This window comes from Pleurodeles waltl, chromosome 7, assembly GCF_031143425.1.
Source record: "Pleurodeles waltl isolate 20211129_DDA chromosome 7, aPleWal1.hap1.20221129, whole genome shotgun sequence".
In the NCBI taxonomy this organism is placed as follows: domain Eukaryota; kingdom Metazoa; phylum Chordata; class Amphibia; order Caudata; family Salamandridae; genus Pleurodeles; species Pleurodeles waltl.
This window is the reverse complement of record NC_090446.1, coordinates 1,137,015,406-1,137,037,228: the sequence shown is the minus strand read 5'-3', so window position 1 is coordinate 1,137,037,228 and position 21,823 is coordinate 1,137,015,406. Positions and strand designations below refer to the sequence as shown.

Here is a 21,823-nt window from a genome sequence, read left to right as displayed (position 1 = left end):
CCACAAATTTAAACAAAGAGTGGCCATTTCAGGACCCTGTGCCTCAAGCCATACTTACAACAGATGCATCAATGATTGGATGGGGAGCACACCTCAACAATCACAACATTCAGGGACAATGAGGCAACAAACACAAACAGCTTCACTTAAATCACTTAGAATCGCTAGCTGTATTCCTAGCACTAAAAGCCTTTCAACCTCTTCTCGTTCACAAACACATTCTCATCAAAACAGACAATATGACTACAATGTACTACTTTAACAAACAGGGAGGAACCCAATCATCACAACTTTGTCTTCTAGCACAAAATGTTTGGCATTGGGCAATTCACAACAACATTCACCCTGTAGCACAGTACATTCCAGGGATTCACAATCAATTAGCAGACGGTCTCAGTCAGGATCATCAGCAAACATACGAGTGGTAAATTCACCCCCAGGTACTTCACAAGTTCCTTCGCCATTGGTGAACACCAGACATAGATCTATTCGCCACCAGCCAGAACGCAAAATGTCAAAACTTCACATCCAGGTTCCCACACCCTCTATCCAAGGGCAATGCTCTATGGATCAACTGGTCAGGGATATTTGCTTACGCTTTTTCCCCTCTCCCACTCATTCCTTTTCTGGTCAACAAACTGTGTCAAAACAAACTCATACTTATAGTGCCAACGTGGGCACGTCAACCATGGTACACAACATTGTTAGACCTATCACTAGTACCACACATCAAGCTACCAAACAGGCCGGATCGGTTGACACAAAACAAACAACTGATCAGGCACCACAATCCAGCAATACTCAATCTAGCAATCTGGCTCCTGAAGTCTTTGAGTTTGGATATCTACATCTTCCACCAGAATGTATGGAAGTAATTAAACAAGCAATAAAACCCACTACCAGGCAGTGCTATGCAAACAAATGGAAAAGGTTTGTCTTTTACTGCCAATCCAAACACAACACCTCTTTCCGCATCCATACAAGACATTTAAAGGTTACTTACTTCATCTACAAAAAGCAAATTTAGCTTTTTCATCCGTTAAAATACATCTCACAGCTATTTCAGCCTATTTACAAAATATACAAAACAAGTCTCTATTTAGAGTCCCTGTCATCAAGGCCTTCATGGAAGGACTAAAACGTATCATACCTCCAAGAACACCACCAGTGCCTTCATGGAATCACAATATTGTAGTCACACGGCTCATGGGTCCACCGTTTGAACCCATGCACTCGTGTCAGATTCAATATCTAACATGGAAAGTTGCATTCCTCGTTGCAATCACTTCATTACGAGGAGTTAGTGAAATACAAGCATTCACTATTGAACAACCCTTTATACAAGTACACAAACATAAAGTCGTACTTCGCACAAACCCAAAATTCCTACCTAAAGTCGTCTCACCGTTTCATATAAATCAAACAGTGGAACTTCCAGTCTTCTTCCCACAGCCAGAATCAGTAGCAGAAAGAGCGCTACATACATTAGACATAACAAGGGCTTTAGGGGGTCATTCTGACCCCGGCCGGCGGCGGAAGCCGCCGGCCTCGCTGGAACCGCCAGAATACCGCTGCGCGGTCAAAAGACCGCCGCGGGTATTCTGGGTTTCCCGCTGGGCTGGCGGGCGACCGCCAGAAGGCCGCCCGCCAGCCCAGCGGGAAACACCCTTCCATGAGGATGCCGGCTCCGAATGGAGCCGGCGGAGTGGAAGGGGTGCGACGGGTGCAGTTGCACCCATCGCGATTTTCAGTGTCTGCATGGCAGACACTGAAAATCTTTGTGGGGCCCTGTTACGGGGGCCCACGACACCCCATACCGCCATCCTGTTCCTGGCGGCCAAAACCGCCAGGAATAGGATGGCGGTATGGGGGTCGGAATCCCCATGGTGGCGCAGCAAGCTGCGCCGCCATGGAGGATTCCCCAGGGCAGCGGGTTTTCCGTTTCTGACCGCAGCTGTACCGCCGCGGTCAGAATGCCCATGGGAGCACCGCCAGCCTGTTGGTGGTGCTCCCGCGGTCCCCAACCCTGGCGGTCTCGGACCGCCAGGGTTGGAATCACCCCCTAAATGTATTACATTGACAGGACAAAATCATTTAGGAAAACTAAACAGTTATTTGTTGCATTCCAAAACCCCATACTGGTAATCGTATCTCAAAACAAGGAATAGCCAGATGGATAGTAAAGTGCATCCAAACCTGTTACCTAAAAGCAAAAAGACAGCTATTAGTAACACCAAAGGCACACTCCACCAGGAAGAAAGGAGCAACAATGGCATTTCTATGGAATATACCAATGACAGAAATCTGTAAAGCAGCCACTTGGTCAACACCCCATACATTTACCAAGCATTACTGTGTAGATGTGTTAGCAACACAACAAGCCACAGTAGGACATGCTGTACTAAGAACACTATTTCAAACAACTTCAACTCCTACAGGCTGACCACCGCTTATGGGAGGAGAACTGCTTTGTAGTCTATGCATAGCATGTGTATCTGCAGCTACACATGCCATCGAACTGGAAAATGTCACTTATCCAGTGTACATCTGTTCGTGGTATGTTCCACTGCAGATTCACCTGCGCCCTCCCTCCTCCCTGGTAGCCTGTAGCCGTTTAAGTTACACTTCAATTTGTACATATGTATATATATCTCTATTCCATTGCATGGACATCTATTTCTTTACACTCTATCACTCCTACCTTACCCTCTGCGGGAAAACAATCTAAGATGGAGTCGATGCCCATGCGCAATGGAGCCGAAAAGGAGGAGTCACTCGATCCCTTCACTCGAAAAGACTTCTTCGAAGAAAAACAACTTGTAACACTCCGAGCCCAACACTAGATGGCAGGACCTGTGCATAGCATGTGAATCTGCAGCGGAACATGCCACGAACAGATGTACACTGGGTAAGTGACATTTTCCATATATGTGTGTGTGTGTATATATATATATATATATATATATATATATATATATATATATACATACATACATATATGTTTGATTGCATGTGTAGCTGCATGTTAATGTTATTGACGTATAGTACTCCAGTCCCCTTTTGGTGACTCACTTGATGGAAAACCATCACACAAAGGAAAGATAACTTCATCTATTAGGGCTACAGATCAGTCCACGGTATTGGTGTCTCAGACTAGGAATGATAAAAATAACAATTCACCCCTACTTTGGGGGTTCACACACCTCACAGAAACTTGCTCACTATGTGTTTCTCTCTTTTCTTCTCTATGCTCCACCAGGATCTAGTGACCCCTTCGTCCAGTTGACCATGGAGCCACGGCATGTGTTCCCCATGGTGGAGCCACGGACAACGCAATGCAAGAAGAATGACTTGCACCCACTGTTTGATGAAGCGTTTGAGTTGTACGTATGTCGCCAGCTCCGCATAGATTTTGCCAATTGTTGGTCTAATGTCCTGTTCATTAAACTAGTGAGACCTTCAGTTACTGAACCTTGGACAAGATCTGAATGGGCTTGGGATACTACCTTGAAAAATAAGGCAAACACAGTAGGGCACTGTCTTATTCTAAGACTCGAAATGCAGTGCTAGTGAATTACTGATGGAGCACACTTTTGTGTACCAAAATTGGTAGATTCCCCAGCTAAGCTTTTTCCATATAAGACTCTTCACAGTTACAAAGATCCATGGTATTAGTTGCTCTTTAGTGTAGTGAGTAGTAGTAATTAGAGTCTAGCTCTTGAATCTTATATGGTTGAGGATTGTATATTTAATAAGAAATGTCCTGTTTGTGTTGCATTTTGATTTTGACCCACCCACTATCAGGCCAGGCCTTATGCATATAGTTGTGATACTTTGTTCCTGCAGTTCCCAAATTGGCTCTAAACCTACTCAGTATCTAATTATCCTAATGGCCCATATATTCACTGCTACCCACACCTTTGCAACCCAGTTATCTGCCAAGTCCCAGAAATCTTCTCAGCCCACAAATCATTGCCTGCAGATTTTCCCTTAGGCCCTAAGCCCAAGCTGCTTTTTCCCCTAACTTTCATTCCCTCCTTGCTCCTGTCTCTCGTGTAAACTATGCTGTTAAGCCAGCTACTCATGTATCCTCGTATATATCCCCTCAGCCAAGGGAAACCACGAGCCTACATGTGCTATCAGTCCACAAATCTTTGCCTGTGAAATTCTCCCAGCCTTTGTATGGTTTTCACCCCACAGTTTCCCCAGCCCTCTTATTCTCCTTGTTTAAGCCACCCCTGATATTCAGGACCAGAAGGCAAAGCGAATCAGTGAACACAAAAAGGGTTTGGGGTTGAACCTCGGGCCTCACTCCCTCTCTAAGTCGCAGGCTCAGTTACGTGGCCTTTCGAATTATCACCTTTCTGCTCAGAGTCTTTGAGTAAGTCAAAGCACAAGTCCTAGCAAAAATGAAAAAGACGGAGAAGGACTCAACCTCATCCCACCAATCTAGCTTAAAAGAGGAAATGTAAGGGTGTCAAGATAAACACTATACTCTTTGAAAAAATCCCAAGTTTCTGAACCAATTCCTGAGCTGATCCCAATTCACTTTTGAGCTCTCCGGGCTGTTGTTGATCCCACAGCAAATAGCAGCCTTCCACAAGGCCATATTGCAAATCGTTGCTTTGATTCCAGCCCCTTCTGATATACCTCTGGATTCCACAGAGCTGCAGGGGCCTCCATCCGTATTACCACCAATCGGCCTTCTCCTGATGCTCTCTGTTCCCCTGTGACATGTTACTGTGTCCAAACCGACCCCACTACCTGCTTAATGTCCAGCCCCAAATTCCACACAGGTATCAACTCCACCACCTTCAATAGATGATCTGGTCCTGACACCCATGGCAGACCAAAAAACTGATGTGGGCCCAAATCCGACTGATGTAGTGCTATGAGATCACAAACGTATAACCAATCATTAGGCAGGCAGACTCTAAGCTCGTACCTCTGCCGTCACACAACTATCATCAGATGCTCCATTGTCTTTTTGGCTCTGACTCTGACCCCAGGCTAAATTCTGACTCTAAGAAAACTGCGACTAACTCCCTTTGTCCTTAGTTGGGAGAAAACTGAGATTGTGGTCTTTTGAGCAAGGGCAGTGTTGCCTCAAGAATTGTTGCCAACATTTTTCAGCACTCTACCAACCCCTTCACCTGAGGCCCAAAATTAGGGTATATGGGTGCATTCAAGCCTATCTTTCAAGGAATATATAATTGTTACCTGCTGGACTTGTTTTAACCTCCTGAGAATAATCAAGAAGAGTTTCCCTTTTATTTAACCTTCCTGCAGGAAAGACATTATTCAAGTTTTCATCCTTTCCAAGATTTATTATTGCAAAGTTCTTTATATGGGCTTACCCAAATACCTTGTGCACATACTTCAGTTATTGCAAGAAGTTTATGCCCATCTTGCACGGTCTAGCTAAGCTTTATAGGCCTCCAGTTTATTAGACATTCACTTCAAGGCACTATTCAAGCCAGCCTGGCTCATGAGGAGTGATACCCGAGCCCGGTGCCAGTATGGTTGTTCTGGTCCAGGAAGGACCTGGCCTGGCTGCTCGGGCTTGACTGTTCCCATGGGAATCAGGGTCAAGATTGATTTGTATATGGCTGGGTCCAAACTGGGGTCACATGGTGAGCAAAAAAAACGATGGATTAAACCCAAATCTGTGACTGGGGTCAATGTTTGATTTATTTCGCATTCCATCCATCATCTGTTCTTTTTGCTTTTGTTGCCCTAAGTGGTAAGGGCAGGCCCAGACATGGGTCCGCACTTACTGTGCCACTGGATTTAAGCTATCCTGGTTGATGAGGGGTGATACCCTGAAACCGGTCCCAGGATGCTTTTTTCCAGTCCAGGGAAGACCTTGCCGGGCTGCTTGCACTGGACTGTTCACATGAGGAACAGGGCCAAGACTGATTTGCATTTGGCTGGATCCAAACGGGTGGCATGGTGAGCAAAAATAGATGGATTAAACCCAGATCTGTGACTAGGGGTGAATGTTTGATTTGTTCTGCATTCTGTCCATCATCTGTTCTTTTTGCTATTGTCACCCTAAATGGGAAGGGTATGCCCAAACGTGGGTCCCGTGCTCACTGTGCCACTAGATTCAAGCTAGCCTGTCTGATGAGGGGTGATACCCCGAAACCGGTCCTGGGATGCTTGTTTGCATTCCAGGGAGGAGCTGATCTGGCTGCTCATGCTACACTGTTCCCATTGGAAACAGGGTTAAGACTGATTTGCATATGGCTGGGACCAAACTGGGGTAGCAAGGTGAGCAAAAAAACGATGGCTTAAACCCAGATCTGTGACGGGGGAATGTTTGATTTGATCTGCATTCCATCAATCATCTGTTCTTTTTTTGCATTAGGAATGATAGCCATCACAGGGACAGTAACCTGCTGGGGTCAGCAGTCCACCATGTCTGTGATTGCTTTGAAATAAAGTATTTTTTTCAAATGGAGCCCATTTTGCATAGAGGAAAATTGGATGTGTTTTAAAAACAAAAAATAAATATTTATGGTAATTTTTAAAAAGGAGTCAGAGCTCTGTGAGACTATTGCTTGTTCTTAAACATTTTATTTAAGATTCTCAAAGGGGAATTTGTGAATGGTATCACTTCCTTTCAGTAATCGGTAAAAAAATAAAGGTTTTGCAAACATAATTTGGTCGCTAATCATTAATACATACCACTGCGAATCAGTATTTGGAAGGGACGCGTTTGAGATATCCAAAAAAAGTTTTGGACATGAGGTCCTTGGTCTTCAAATACGAAGCTGTCGAATGCTGTTCCTTTAGCATTACTTACTAAGTTTGGGTAGAAATTCGAGACCTGCATTTTTATAAACAGTTAAGAACCCCACTGTTTCAGTGAAGATGAGTCGTTGGGTTCTGTTGCCTTTCTCCATTGCCCTTTGTATTCAGTTCTTGTACCAGGACAGTTTGGCTTTCAAAGTAGCTGGTAAAGTCCCATACATGCACTTTATAACTTGTCAAATCAAATGAAATCAACCAAACCCTATTCAAGAGACATATAGGGTCTCCCTGGACATTGACGCTGATGAGGAGGAGGTGATGATTTACATTCCCTTCACTACAGTGATGATGTTTAATACTTGGATTTACAAAACGCCAGTGGGCTAGAAATTTCCCCTGAAATGGAGCTTGACTTCCCACATGAGCCACCAACAGAAGAAAGGCCCTTGTTTGCAGTGGTCCGCAGAGCACCTGAGATGCTAGATCTACAGTTTCCTTCCACTGACATAAAACAAACGTTCTGTCAGAAGTCCTCAACCATGGCGGACATCATTGGTCTCAATGATATCTACTTAGTCCAAGCCTTGTTCTTACCCTCCTTTAACCCTTTCGCTGCCAGGCCTTTTCCCCCTCCTGTGCCAAGCTTTTTTTTGCCTATTTGGAATAGTTCTTGCTTAGGCCCTCATAACTTTTTGTCCACATAAGCTACCCACGCCAAATTTGCGTCCTTTTTTTCCAACATCCTAGGGATGCTAGAGGTACCCAGACTTTGTGGGTTCCCCTGAAGGAGGCCAAGATATTAGCCAAAATACAGTGAAAAGTTCGTTTTTTTTTTTTTAAACAAAGGGTTTCAGGTGCTAAAATCACCAGCTTCCCAGCTTTCAGGAACAGGCATACTTGAATCAGAAAACTAAATTTTCCAACACACCTTTGGCATTTTACTGGGACATACCCCATTTTTACGATTTTTTGTGCTTTTAGCCTCCTTCCAGTCAGTGACAGAAATGGGTGTGAAACCAATGCTGGATCCCAGAAACCTAAACATTTCTGAAAAGTAGACAAAATTCTGAATTCAGCAATGGGTAATTTGTGTAGATCCTACAAAGATTTCCTGCAGACAATAACAACTGAAATAAATATTGAAATTGAGGTGAAAAAAACAGACATTTTTCTCTACGTTTTACTCTGTAACTTTTTTCTGCAATGTCAGAGTTTTGAAAGCAATATACTGTTACGTCCGCTGGACTCTTCTGGTTGCGGGGATATATAGGGCTTGTAGGTTCATCAAGAACACTAGGCACCCAGAGCCAATAAATGAGCTGCACCTTGCAGTGGGTTTTCATTCTATACCGGGCATACAGCAACTAATTTGCTGAAATATAAAGAGTCAAAAATAGGTATCAAGAAAACCTTTGTATTTCCAAAATGGGCACAAGATAAGGTGTTGAGGAGCAGTGGTTATTTGCACATCTCTGCATTCTGGGGTTGCCCATACTAGCATGTGAATTACAGGGCATTTCTCAAATAGACATCTTTTTTACACACTGTCTTATATTTGGAAGGAAAAAATATAGAGAAAGACAAGGGGCAATAACACTTGTTTTGCTATTCTATGTTCCCCCAAGTCTCCCAATAAAAATGATACCTCACTTGTGTGGGTAGGCCTAGTGCCCGCGACAGGAAATGCCCCAAAACACAACATGGACACATCACATTTTTCCCCAGAAAACAGAGGTGTTTTTTGCAAAGTGCCTACCTGTGGATTTTGGCCTCTAGCTCAGCCAGCACTTAGGGAAACCTACCAAACCTGTGCATTTTTTAAAACTAGAGACCTAGGGGAATCCAGGACGGGGTGAAATGTGGGGCTCTCACCAGGTTCTGTTACCCAGAATCCTTTGCAAACCTCAAACTTTGGCTAAAAAAACACTTTTTCCTCACATTTCGGTGACAGAGAGTTCTGGAATCTGAGAGGAGCCACAAATTTCCTTCCACCCAGCGTTCCCACAAGTCTCCTGATAAAAATGGTACCTCAATTGTGTGGGTAGGCATAGTGCCCGCGACAGGAAATGCTCCAAAATACAACGTGGACACATCACATTTTTCTACAGAACACAGAGGTGTTTTTTGCAAAGTGCCTACCTGTGGATTTTGGCCTCTAGCTCAGCCGGCACCTAGGGAAACCTACCAAACTTGCACATTTTTGAAAGCTAGAGACCTAGGGGAATCCAAGACGGGGTGACTTGTGGGGCTCTCACCAGGTTCTGTTACCCAGAATCCTTTTCAAACCTCAAAATCTGGCTAAAAAAACACTTTTTCCTCACATTTCAGTGACAGAGAGTTCTGGAATCTGAGAGGAGCCACAAATTTCCTTCTACCTAGCGTTCCCCCAATTCTCCAGATAAAAATGGTACCTCACTTGTGTGGGTAGGCCTTGTGCTCGCAACAGGAAGTGCCCCAAAACACTATCTGGACACATCGAAATTAGCAAATAGAAAACTACCTGTTTTTGCGGGGTCACCTGCGTTTTTGGTCCTGAGCTCAGCAGCCATCTAGGGAAACCTACCAAACCCAGACATTTCTGAAAACTAGACACTGAGGGAGTGAAGGGAGGTGTGACTTGCGTGGATACCCCAATAATTTCTTACCCAGAATCCTCAGCAAACCGCAAATCTAGCTAAAAAATCACAAGTGCAGCAGAACTTTTATCGGTATAGATGAGACAATGCTGGGTAGTAGGAATTTTGTGGATTACTGCAGATTGCGGAAGCTTTCATCACAAAAATGTGGGAAAAATGTGTGCTTTCCAGCAAATTTGCAGGTTTGCAGGGCATTGTGGGTGAGGAAATGGTGCGGCGTGCATGTGAAGCACACCACCCTGGAATCAACTAGATGTTTAGTTTTCAGATGTGTCCAGGTCTTGTGGATTTTTGTACATGGCAGCATCCCAAAGTAAAAAAAGTGCAGCCCTCACCATTCCAAGTGGCACGATTTTGAGAATTACCCAGCTCTCATGGCCCAAATGTAAAACAAAAAACAAAAATAATCAAATGTCCTCTTGCTTGCCATGGGATAAGATGTTTTAGTGTGCGGGGGAGAGCTGAAAGACTGTTAGCCCCTTCAGTTCGGGTGGGGGCATAACCAGGCCCATACTGGTTGGTAGCCACCACCCCACTATTTTCTTTTATTTTTTGTATTCCCTGGCATCTAGTATACTTTCTGTCCCCCCGGGGTGTGGATCGGGGGGTAATTGCCCAATCTGCCCACTGGTGGGCAGAACAACTTTGGCCCCATTTATTTGGGGTGGGGGTATGGCCATACCCCTTATTTTGAAAAAAAATCTTTCCTGGTCTGGTGGGCTTTCTGCCCCCCTTGGGGGCAGATGGGCCTTCCTAAATAGGCCAGTCTGCCCCCAAGGGGGGCAGTTATGGCCAACAGTAATGTGCCCCCATGGGGAGAGACCCTTGCCTAAGGGGCTGCCCGCTCCAAACAAAACACACACACCAATCCATGGTGTCTAGAGGTTTCTGCCCTTCTTTGGGGGCAGATTGGCCTAACAAAAATAGGCTGATCTGCCCCCAAGGGGGGCAGAAATGGCCTAAACATAAAGTAAATAAAAAATATATATATCCCTGGTGTCTAGAGGTTTCCGCCCCGGGGGGGGCAGAAAAGGCCTAAAAATATTTTGCCCCCGGGGAGTGGCCCCTGCCAAAGGGGCCGCTCCCCTTATGCGTTAGTATAAAAAAAAAAATCCCTGGTGTCTTGTGGTTTCTGCCCCCCAGGGGGCAGAAACCACAAGACACCAGGGAGGGCAGAAATGGCCTAGAAATAATTTGCCCCCTGAGGAGCGGCCCTTGCCTAAGGGGTCGCTCCCCACAAATAATAATAAATAAATAAAAAAATCCCTGGTGTCTACGGGGGTTTCTGCCAAAAAATAAATTGCCCCCCTGGAGAGCAGGCCTTGCCCAAGGGGCTGCTCTCTTTATGAAATAATAAAATAAAAAAATCCCTGGTGTCTAGAGATCACCTCGTCCAAGGCATACTAGGGGTTAAATCAGCCAGTAGCTTGGCAATATAGGCCTGGTGATCGAGATTTTCTAACTAAGAATCCTACAATGGCAAGTCTAATTGTGAAGACCTCAATTAGCAGCCTTAACTTCTTCCTGATAACTTCTCCATATAGGAATTTCAAAAGCATTGACACTTTTAGTAGGTGGGTGTTTTCATCCAAAAGCCTTGCATTTAGGTCCATAAATGTGGTTTGCTTACTGGAAGGTAAACACATGCTTTATGGGACATAGCCGGTGAGGTCTTGCCAGTAGGAGGACCTATGAGCTTCTCTGGCTCAAATAATACTTGGACTGAATCCAGCAAAGTATATAATCTGTGCAGGACTGGACATCACTGACTGCCATGGCATGGCAGTTGACACCAGTGTTGTGCTTAGGAGGCTTACATTGAGCGGTCTACCGGATTGTCTAGTAATGTGCTGGCGTCAATAATGGATATGCCCTTTCATGGGCTAAGGCACACTCTGCGCTCAAAAGATGTCATAATAGCTGAACAACAGCACGCTCTTTAGGGCTATTGAAGCCAGTAAAAAAATAACCCCTCCACTTCAGGAAATTCTTGGTTATCCTTGGACTGGCCCACATGTAGTGTCAGCCTTCCCAACTAGTGGTGCAGGAGACAAGCCCAGTCATTCTAGGGCTGCAGGCGCAGTACTGGCAGACACCGCACTGAGGCAACAGGGCCTGTAGTCTTCAACTTCCCCTTCTCCTGCTGCAGGGGTTACCAAGCCCCTTTAGTTTGTTCTCCACAATTCATATCTGGCTGGTGGGAAGCAGGATACAGTATTGCCTCCTTGGCTGAAGATCCATCACACCGGGCAGATGTTACAAATCTGAAAGAGGCTACACCCTATTTTTAATTTCTTCCCTGACTGATCTTCCTTCCACAGTATAGCAAATTATCTAGAAAAACACTTATCAATCCTGAAGCAGGAGATAATTCTTTTACTTTCCAATTGTGCCACTGACTGGGTATCAGACTCGTAGAAAGGTAAAATATGCTATTCACTCTATTCTCTTGTCTGAAGGAGGACTGAAACCTCAGAGCTAGAGCGCCACTTTGCTTCTCAAATTTCTAACTGCACAAAGACAGATTCAAAATGCTTACACTGGTTCTTATTCTATCTGCCCTAGACCTAGCAGACTGGATGGTGTCACTGACTTGCAGAAATCATACGCCCATCCTACTGACCCATAGCCCATTACCTGTAGTTCATGGTGGGCGAGGAATGCTTTCAATTTGCCATTTTCTCCTTTGGCCTTACGTCAGCCCATCAAGTGTACACAACAGTGATGGTGGTGTTTGCTGCCTATCTTCGAGGGTAGGGAGTACATATATTCTCGTACCTTGACGACTGGCTGCTAAGAACGGGCTTGACACACGCAGTTGTGGACCACCTCACGATGACAGCTGAGGTCTTAACATTGTTGGGTTTTACCATCAATGGGCTGAATTCCCACTTGAGCCGCACACAGAGACTCCATTAACTGTGGCATTTCTAGGCATGGTGACTTTCAAGGGTTTCGCTCCACCACAGCAAGTCCAGGATATTCGGGGTATGATCAAGATGTTTCAGGTCACCTCTGGGTCTCAGTGAGGGTGGCTCTGGGGTTTTGTGGACTCTTGGCTTTGTGCATCCTCCTTGTTCACACTACCAGGTGGCATATGCAAGCCCTGCAATGGAACATCAGTACCCATTGAGCTCAGCATCAGGGCTGCCTCTCCTACTAATTTGGATCATAAGGGAGCCTGCTCAGGATCTGCAGTGGTTACGGTCAGGTACCAATCTGATGTTTAACAGGCTACTGTCCCTTCCCACCAAGAGGTTAAATATTTTGGTAGACGCAACACCACTGGTCTGAGTGGTAGAGTTTTGGTCACCTGTGGAACGTGGAGATCAGAGGCCTATGGTCTGTGGTTGACAGCCTGTTCCAAATCAACCTCTGCAGCTTTGAACTATCCATTTGGTCCTCAAAGGAAGGCTAGTGCAGCTTCCCACGGACAACACTGCCTTAGTTGGTACTGCAACAAAGCAGAGTGAAATGGCATCCTAGGACCTCTGTCAGGAGATCCTACACCTCTGGAGGTAGCTGGAAAAGCAAAAAATCATCCTTGTTGTCAACCACCTGGTACGGTCATCCTTGAACATCCAAGTGGACGAACTGAAAAGGTGCTGTCTGGCAGATAAATAGTGGCCTCTCAATCCCAACGTTATGCAGGCGTCTGGGGGAGCCCTGACTAGATCTGTTCATCTCCCTAGTGAATGCATATTGTCAGTAATTTTGCACTTAACCTTTTCTTCCAAGTCATTCGTTAGGAGACAGCAGTAAGGCAGAGGGAGAGCCATGCATCCAAGTCTTTTTTGCACCTCCACGCATTAAGTTGAACAGTGGCAGCTAAATATGTTTGAGTTGCTGACTGAGGTGGTGGATGCTACCCTTGTTGCCAAAAGCTCTTCCACGAACTCCATGTGCTCTAGCTGCCAGGACAGGTTTGTTGCCTGGTTTGGTCCCCAAGACATCCACCTCATACAGGCCAAGCTTTCCTGCGTTCTTTTGTTTAGTCTCTCCTTATCCCAAAAAGGACTGAAAGGTTACTTATTAGCCCTTTTGTCTTTTCTGGGGTTTGCCAGACTGAGCATCCCTGTTCAAGTCACCAGTTGAGATGCGTGTCATTAGAGGTTTGATATGTTTCCTCCCAAACCTTTTGTGATGACCCAGTGTAACTTTAACTGGACTTGGTATTCTCGAAGTGTACAGCCTTCAAACCTATTCTCACAGATGCTTTTTAATGCTCTTGATGCTAAAAACAGTTTTCCTTGTTGCCTTCACATCTGAACATAGTGTGATTGAGCTGCAGGTGCTGTCAGCACACCCACCCTACACTATGTTTTTTCCAGACAAGTTGGTGTTGAATACCTTCCCTAAAGTTGTAACACCATTCATTGTTTTCCAGTCTGTCACCGTACCAGAATTCTTTGCTCCACCTCATCCTTCAAAAGGGGAAGAGAGGCTACATTGCCTTGATCCAAAGCAGGTGCTGAGCTTTTACATCACCCAGATAAAAGAGTAACAGATGGTCAGCTCTGCATGTGCTTCTGAGGTGCAGAGAATGGTAGGGTGGTACAGAAGCATACCCTTATCAAGGTGTATAGTCCTCTGCGTAAAGATCTGCTATGTTCTGGCTAAACAGCAGTCCCTTAAAGGCTTGAGAGTCGATCCCACGACAGGCATGGCCACTAGTATGTCATTGTCATGACGGGTGTTTGTTCTTGATATCTGCCAGGCTGCTACGTGAGTGTTGGTGCATACGTTCATGAAGCACTAATGCCTTGACAGCCAGGTCTGATGGTCAGTTCTCTCGGCCCTGTAGGACGTCTTAGCCTGAGTCCACTCCCTTGACACCTCCATTCCCTCTCTCCCCCCTGGGTACCACTTTGGTATCAATTCAATGTTATGTTTCTGATGGATACTTCCAACTGCAGATTCTAATAGAGATTTCTAGTTACATATTGCTCACCTTTTGAATAGTCCCCAGGCATCTGACTGGATCCAGACACTCTTCAGCAGTACCTCAGCGCACCAGTAGGTGGTGCTGTGGTACTCCACACTGATGCTGTTCCACTCAGGAAATGATGTGTAGAGCCTATACAGGCGCCACTTCTGTGTGCTGACGTCAGTTCCTTTCCTTCCATGCCAGGAGACGAAGATCTAGAGTTCTTTATTTTGTCTCTCAATGATCCCTTACTCAACATTTCACCAAATCTGCAGTCGGCAAGCGATGTCACCCCCTAAAACGACAGGTTTTAAGTTCTGTAGGGACTGTCACAAACAAATGTCTGTGACACATCCCCATCAGTTGTCTAGGGTTGAGTCACAACACCAATGCCTGCAGTGACTGTGCTTCCATGAACTGGAAAGTCATACTGGACTGCAAGGTGAAACTACATTGCCAAGCATAAGATGACTCCTAGCTGAGACTGGTCTAAATCATGGTCCGAGTCCCAAGTTCATACTTGGGCCCACTTCAAGAGTCTCCAGAGCCGCTTACAAGGTCAGTCTTCTTTGTGATCCAAATCATCCATTCAGTCTAAAATGAAGCCTAAGAAACCAAAGTGGGACTCCACCCCCTCTTGCCATTTGCATTTGCAGAGCAGGTGCAGAGGAAGTGCTGAGGATTTTGATCTCACTCCTGGAGTCGGTCAACTTCTGAGTCAATCCTGCAACCGTTTACGGCACAACTGGGGTTTCCAGGGTGTCTGCCACTCGACAACAGATCAAAAAGTTCCACGCAGCCATGCTATAACTCGTTGAGTCCGTCTGATGTGCTTTTAGGCCCCAATGAGCTGAGAGGCTATCCACTTGGGGTATTGTAGATGTGTTCGCCCTTGCTGCCAGTTAGATCCTTCAAGCCTGTTTCAACACCTCTGGATCCAATCCGAGCCCCTCTTCTGGAGCCATGGTCCACACACCAATTTCAGGGACATGGACACCGATGACGAATCCATCAAGGTTGGACAACGAGCTCCATAGTCCAGTTTGACTCTGAGACTGCACCAATCCGACCTCTCCCGATGCCACTTATTAAACAGTCTTTTCAGCACTGACTCGGGCAATGACAATTATGATGAACGGAATTATTATATCTCACAATATGATTAGGAAAACTGGTATGAAGAACTCCAAGATGCTAGCGGTCAAGATACTTACTCCAGTATTGGAACTTTCATAGATCCACATGCTTGAATACTTCCCCGTCGTCGAGATGGGAGTCCCCGGTGGAATATATAACCTAAGCCTCAATAGAATAACCTATCATAGTCGTTTTGTAAAATAGACCCAGACCCAAACTCAAATTTGAACCAATCAGATTGCCTCACCCCTTAGAGCCTCCTGTGAGGGGCTGCCTTCCCTCAGATTTTCCACTGCACATTGTGCTGAGGAGTCTCCTTGGAGCTCTGCTCAGTATTTTCTCTCAGAAGATCTACTACTTCAGTTCTACTACATTTCTTTTCTTCACTGGTGTTTCAAACTGGCTGCCATGTCAGAGACAACGAGGAAAGGCCTTTTTAGATCATGTGCCTCTTGCTTGAAGAAAAGATTATATGTGGATGATCCACTTGAGGAATGCATTTACTGCCTATATCCAAGCCACAAAACAAAGGACTGCAAAATATGTAGAAAGTTCTCTAGAAAGACTTTGAAAGACATAGAGGGTCGCCTGCTGTTGTGGCTTCAAAGAGGTAAGACTGGACACTCAGCCTCTGATGAGGACAGTGCCTCCTCCTCTATTTCTGCTCCTAAAACACCTGTGAAGAGAAAGCATGAAGGCTCAGATATTCAAGAGCCACCTAAGAAAATGGCGCACAAATCAGCAGAGACATCTGCTAAAAGTCATAGGTCTCCACAGAGGAAGAAAGCATGCACAGAAACCCTCACAAAATCACTAAAAAAGACTGCTTCTGAACCGGCTACTCCACCTCCTAAGGTTCTCCACAAGTTTAAGAAGCTAAGTTCAGCACTGTCGACGCCACCATTGTCTACAGTACTCTCGTCAACGGCTATTTCATTACTGACGCCGGTTGTGGTCACGTTTTCAGTGTCGACGGCAGCGGCTGCAAGATCCTAGTCGACAACTATATCATCCTTGTCTACGGGATGCCCCATTTCATCACCCTACTCTTGTAGACGAAACTCCAGTCGACAATCGATTTCACAACGATGCTCCCATCGACGGTGCCTCCGTCAACAAAGCTTCCATCGACGATGCTCCGTCGACGGTACTATCGTCGTCGAGCACACCGTCGACGATGTTTCCAGTGACGACGATATTGGTGATGTCCCCGTCGATGACAACAGGTTTCTTCTCGACGACAATGAAAACAAAGCGCCAAAGACCATCAACATTGCCATTGTATCACTCTGCGGAGCATACTCCTCTCAAGAGGCTTTCCAGGACTCATTTGACACTGTCTGTCACATCACCATGCAAGGTGACAAGGCTTTTTTCATCTTGGTTTTTAGATGGGGACAATGATGAGGAATCAGATCAGGATGCATTGTTTGGAGTAGCTAGGAGTCCTTCCCAGTTGCATGTTAAATGTCAGGAGTACTCAGATGATGACTCCTATTATGATCAGCATTATTATGACTCAGTCCCACAGCAACAACAAGGAATAGTGTTCTTGCCTTATGGTCTTGTTTCTGACCTACAGGCCATGCTGTCAGATTATAGGGAGCGCTTCCATCCTCAGTCGGCAAAAGATCCTACACCAGTAGTGACTGCACCATGTACTGCAGTACCTACCTTTACCAGTTCTTCCTGCTGCGCCGGAAATTCCTTCTCTAGTCCAAGCCTCTTCGGACGAAGCGGCTGAAGAAAGAGAAGTTCTTTCAGACCAGGATGAATGGGATGATTATGTACTCCCAGCACCCCCTTCACTGGAGCCAACGACAGTTGAATTTCCTCCAGAGGATATTGGCTCTTTTCACAATCTGTTAGAAAAAGCGTCTGCACGTTTTGAGCTCCAAATGCCATCCACCCAGCAGGATTTCTTTTATATGACTTCAAGGAGCCGCATAGGAAATTAGTCAGAGCAATCCCTATAATGGATCATGTATGGAAACAGGGATTAAAAATTATGCAGAACCCAGCGACGGTGCCAGCGGTATTGCCAGAGCTGGATAAGAAATATAAAGCGACAGAGGATGCCCCTGCTTGCCTGGTGGGTCATCCAAAACCAGATTCAGTGGTTTCTCAGGCTGCCCATCGACACTCCAGAAACCCTTCAGCACCTCTGTCTGCACCTCCAGACAAAGATGGTATGCGCCTTGACAACATTGGTAAAAGATTTTCTTCTGTGTCTGCCATTGTGGTCCGTACCGCAAACTCTCTGGCGCTCCTGGGCAGATATGACAGGCAGCTTTGGTCTGACATTTCGCAATCTGTCGTCGATCTTCCAGATTCTAGAAGGCCGGAAGCGAGAAAGATCCTCATGGAGGGTCAACGCACGTCTGGAGAGGTTATTGACTGTGCTTTGGACATTGCCGCTATGGGGTTTCGGCTACTGGCTGGTTCGGCTGTCCTAAGGCACCAAGGGTGGCTTAAGGCCACAACTTTTAGACCGGATGTCCAAACCAAGATCCTTGACCTCCCTTATGATGGACAAGCCCTGTTTGGTAAACATGTGTACGATGCTCTTCAAGCAATCAAAACAGATATGGATACTACCAGGGCTTTATGATCACTGCAGTATAAGCGCGCACCCTTTGGAGGAGCTAGGGGTAGAGGACACTCTTCCTTTCGAGGTGGCTACCAATCATTCAGGTACCCAACCTATTCCTCCCAGTACCAATCTTCCAGACCCCAGTACCACCAGAGACAACTTCCGCCGGCGGCATGCAACAGACCTCCTCCTAGAGGAAAGTCGGGGAGACAATCTAAGGACACCTCCCGCAGGCAATGACAGTCTCCAGAGGCCAAGTACCTCTCCTTCTTTGACACATCACCTGCAACGTTGGCGTCAGATCACAAACGACAACTTATGGTCATCTGCTAGAGTTCACTTGCATGCCCCACAAGACTCTGCCTTCCCGGGAACGTCAACAACATCTGCATCTTCTCCTTCTGGAAACAGAAGTCATGTTATCCAAAGGGGCGATAGAGGTAGTCCCTTCTTCTCAAAAAGGAAGCGGTTTCTATTCTAGCTTCTTCCTCATCAGGAAGAAGTCTCGTTTGTGGAGACCCATCCTGGATCTGGGGCAGCTCAACAAATATCTAAAGAAGCAATCCTTCTGCAAGTTCTCAACAGAGGGGATTTGATGGCTTCCCTAGATCTGCAGGATGCCTATTTCCACATACCCATTCACTCCAAGCACATAAACTTCTTAAGATTCATGGTTGCCGGCCGGCACTTTCAATTCAAAGTGCTACCCTTCGGACTCAAATCCGCTCCTCGGATTTTCACAAAATGCTGAGTCCCTGTTGCAGCATATCTGAGCCGTTTCAAACACCAGATATTCCCATATCTAGACGACTGGTTACTGAAGGCTCCAGATATCTACACTCTAGGCCACACTCTCAAGACCACGTTACGCCTATTCCATCAACTAGGTCTCACTCTCAACAGAGACAAGTACCATCTTCAGCCTACCAGTAGAATAGTTTTCCTGGGAGCTATCCTGGACACGACTCAAGTAAAGGCATTACCAGCGGAGGAACGACAACTCAAACTCGTCACCCTAGCATATACAATTCGAAAAAGAAAGTTTCTTTCGGTTTGAAAGTTCAAATCGTTACTGGGAACGATGACCTCCTGTATCAATCTAGTTCCCCACTGTCACCTTCGGATGCGCCCTCTTCAAGAAGAGCTCGACAAACAGTGGAAACAGACACAAGGTTCCTTCGGGGACATCTTACAGATAACAGCAAGGATCGTCGACTCCCTCGACTGGTGGTCAACACCGACAAACATCTCCAAGGGTTTAGGATTCTTAGTTAAGGTCCCTCCGTTTACGATAACAATGGATGCTTCACTGGAGGGATGGGGTGCATGCCTTCTGGGTCTTAAAGTGAGCGGCAGGTGGCCCCGCTCTCATGCTACTCTTGACATCAACCTTCTCGAGCTCAGAGCTGTGTACCTGGCATTGCAGGCTTTTCTGCCAAGAATCCAAGGCTCATTGGTGCTTGTCCGAACGGACAATACGACCACGATGCACTACATCAACAAACAAGGAGGAACTCCGTCTCATTTGCTGTCCACAGAAGCTCAAACCATTTGGACCTGGTGCATTTAACATTCAGTGCACATACGAGCAGAACATCTTCCGAGAGTGAGCAACACCACAGCAGACTCACTAAGCAGGCTCGGCACATCTTCCCACGAGTGGGAGCTGAATCAGAGGATGCTGGACGCAATATTTCTCAGGTGGGGAAAACCAAACCTGGACCTCTTTGTGACGTCCCAGAATGCGAAATGCCGGTTTTATGCAAGCTGGCATCACCAACCAGGGTCGTGGGGAAATGCACTTTCGATAGCATGGTCAGGGATTTATGCCTACGCTTTTCCTCCGATACCTCTTCTTTCACGGGTAATCAGCAAGATCAAATCGAAACCCTGCCAGATAATCCTAATTGCTCCAGCCTGGCCATGTCAACCGTGGTGCACAGAACTTCTGTTGCTGTCCTCGTGTCCTCCCATCACATCAGAACCTATACCGGAGCTACTAACCATCAGCCAGGGCAAAGTGAGGCATCCGGATCCCAAGTCTCTCAGATTATGTGCATGGCTCCTGAGTTCAATTAGTTCATCCATTTGAATATTCCTGTTGACTGCCAAACCATTTTAGCTAAAGCACGTGCTGATAGCACTAGTAAAACGTACAAATTCAAATGGAAACGGTTTTGTTTATGGTGTGCCCCAAAGGGCATTCATCCGCTTACATCTGCTCCAGAGCAGGTTTTTCTGTATCTTCTTCATCTGGCACACTCTGGTTTCGCGCACGCATCCATTAAAGTTCACCTAGCTGCTATTTCAGATATAGACGGCTTTCTAAAGGACCATCTCTTGGGTCTCATAGGCTTATCAAGCCACTCATGAAAGGGGATGTTCCGATCTTTTCCTCCAGTCAAAGCACCACCTACAGCTTGGCAGCTAAATACAGTCCTGGCTCAGCTAATGAAGGAACCATTCGAGCCCATTCATAAGTCAAACATTAAGTATCTCACCTGGAAGGGAGCGCTCCTCATGGCTTTAACATCTGCTCGTAGAGTAAGCGAGATCCAAGCATTTACCATCCAGGAACCCTTCATGAGGTTTGCGGACGATAAAGTCATCCTGCGAACAAACCCTAAGTTTATCCCCAAAGTGCCGTCAGACTTCCATATTAATGAGCCAGTAGTGCTAAGGACTTTCTTACCTCGGCCTCAGACGGGGCAGATAGATCGCTACATTCCCTTGACGTCACACAATGCCTTAAATTCTATCTGCAGCGAACATCCTCAATCCGGAAATCAAATCAACTATTTGTGGCATTTAGTGCACCCAGAAGAGGGCATCCTGTTACTAAACAGACTATTTCTAGATGGATCTCAAGAGCAATAGCCTTTTGCCATCAAAGGGCTGGTTGACCCCTGGACGCCAGAGTACGTGCGCATTCTACCAGGGCAGTATCTACATCCTGTGCGCTCTTCTCAGGGGTGTCACTGGCAGACATCTGTCGAGCCGCCGCGTGGAGAACGACACATGCCTTCATGAAGCATTACTGTCTGGATGCTGAGGCGCTCCGAGATGCAGCGGTGGGTCAAACAGTCCTTAGGCATTTGTTCCGATAAGGTGAGCTGGTTGTTTTCCTCCATCTGCTTCTGATATATTATCACATTTTCTGTACAGTATTAACATACCTCTTATGTATATTCATTTATGTTTTAGAAGGTTAACTTTTGTTGCTTTGCATTTACCTGTCTAATGCGAACGATGTCTTATGATGAGATGAACAGTGTTTGTCAGTACAGAAAATGTGTTTGTTACTGCTTGCTACTCCTATTCAAGCATGTGAATCTATGAAAGTTCCAATACTGGATTAAGAAATAAGTTACTTACCTGTAACTATAGTTCTCCAGTATTGGAAGCTTTCATAGATTCACATGTGGCCCACCCCCTTCCACGGGGAAGCTTACCTTCTCTATTTTCTCAGTGTTCTTTATTATTACAGCACTTATGCTCGGAAAATCTGAGGGAAGGCAGATCCTCACAGGAGGTTCGAAGGGCTGAGGCAATCTGATTGGTTCATATTTGAGTTTGGGTCTATTTTACAATAGGTTATCCTATTGAGGCCTAGACCATGTATTGTATATGTCCATTTTCATGCCTAGGTTATATATTCCACTGGGGACTCCCATCTCGACAATGGAGAAGTATTCAAGGATGTGAATCTATGAAAGCTTCCAATACTGGAGAACTACAGTTACAGGTAAGTAACTTATTTCTTCTCCAGATACC

The 21,823-nt window shown here is 45.8% G+C and overlaps 1 protein-coding gene across 5 annotated transcripts in view; it reads left to right on the top strand.

Moving 5' to 3' along the window:
• The window catches only part of UNC13D (unc-13 homolog D), an 876,342-nt gene that overhangs the window by 723,929 nt on the left and 130,590 nt on the right, over positions 1–21,823 (top strand). For all 5 annotated transcript variants that reach the window (XM_069200183.1, XM_069200186.1, XM_069200185.1 and 2 more), the window contains exon 31: positions 3,260–3,383. In XM_069200183.1, the coding sequence (XP_069056284.1) occupies positions 3,260–3,383 (124 nt within the window). The remainder of the gene's footprint in view (positions 1–3,259; positions 3,384–21,823) is intronic.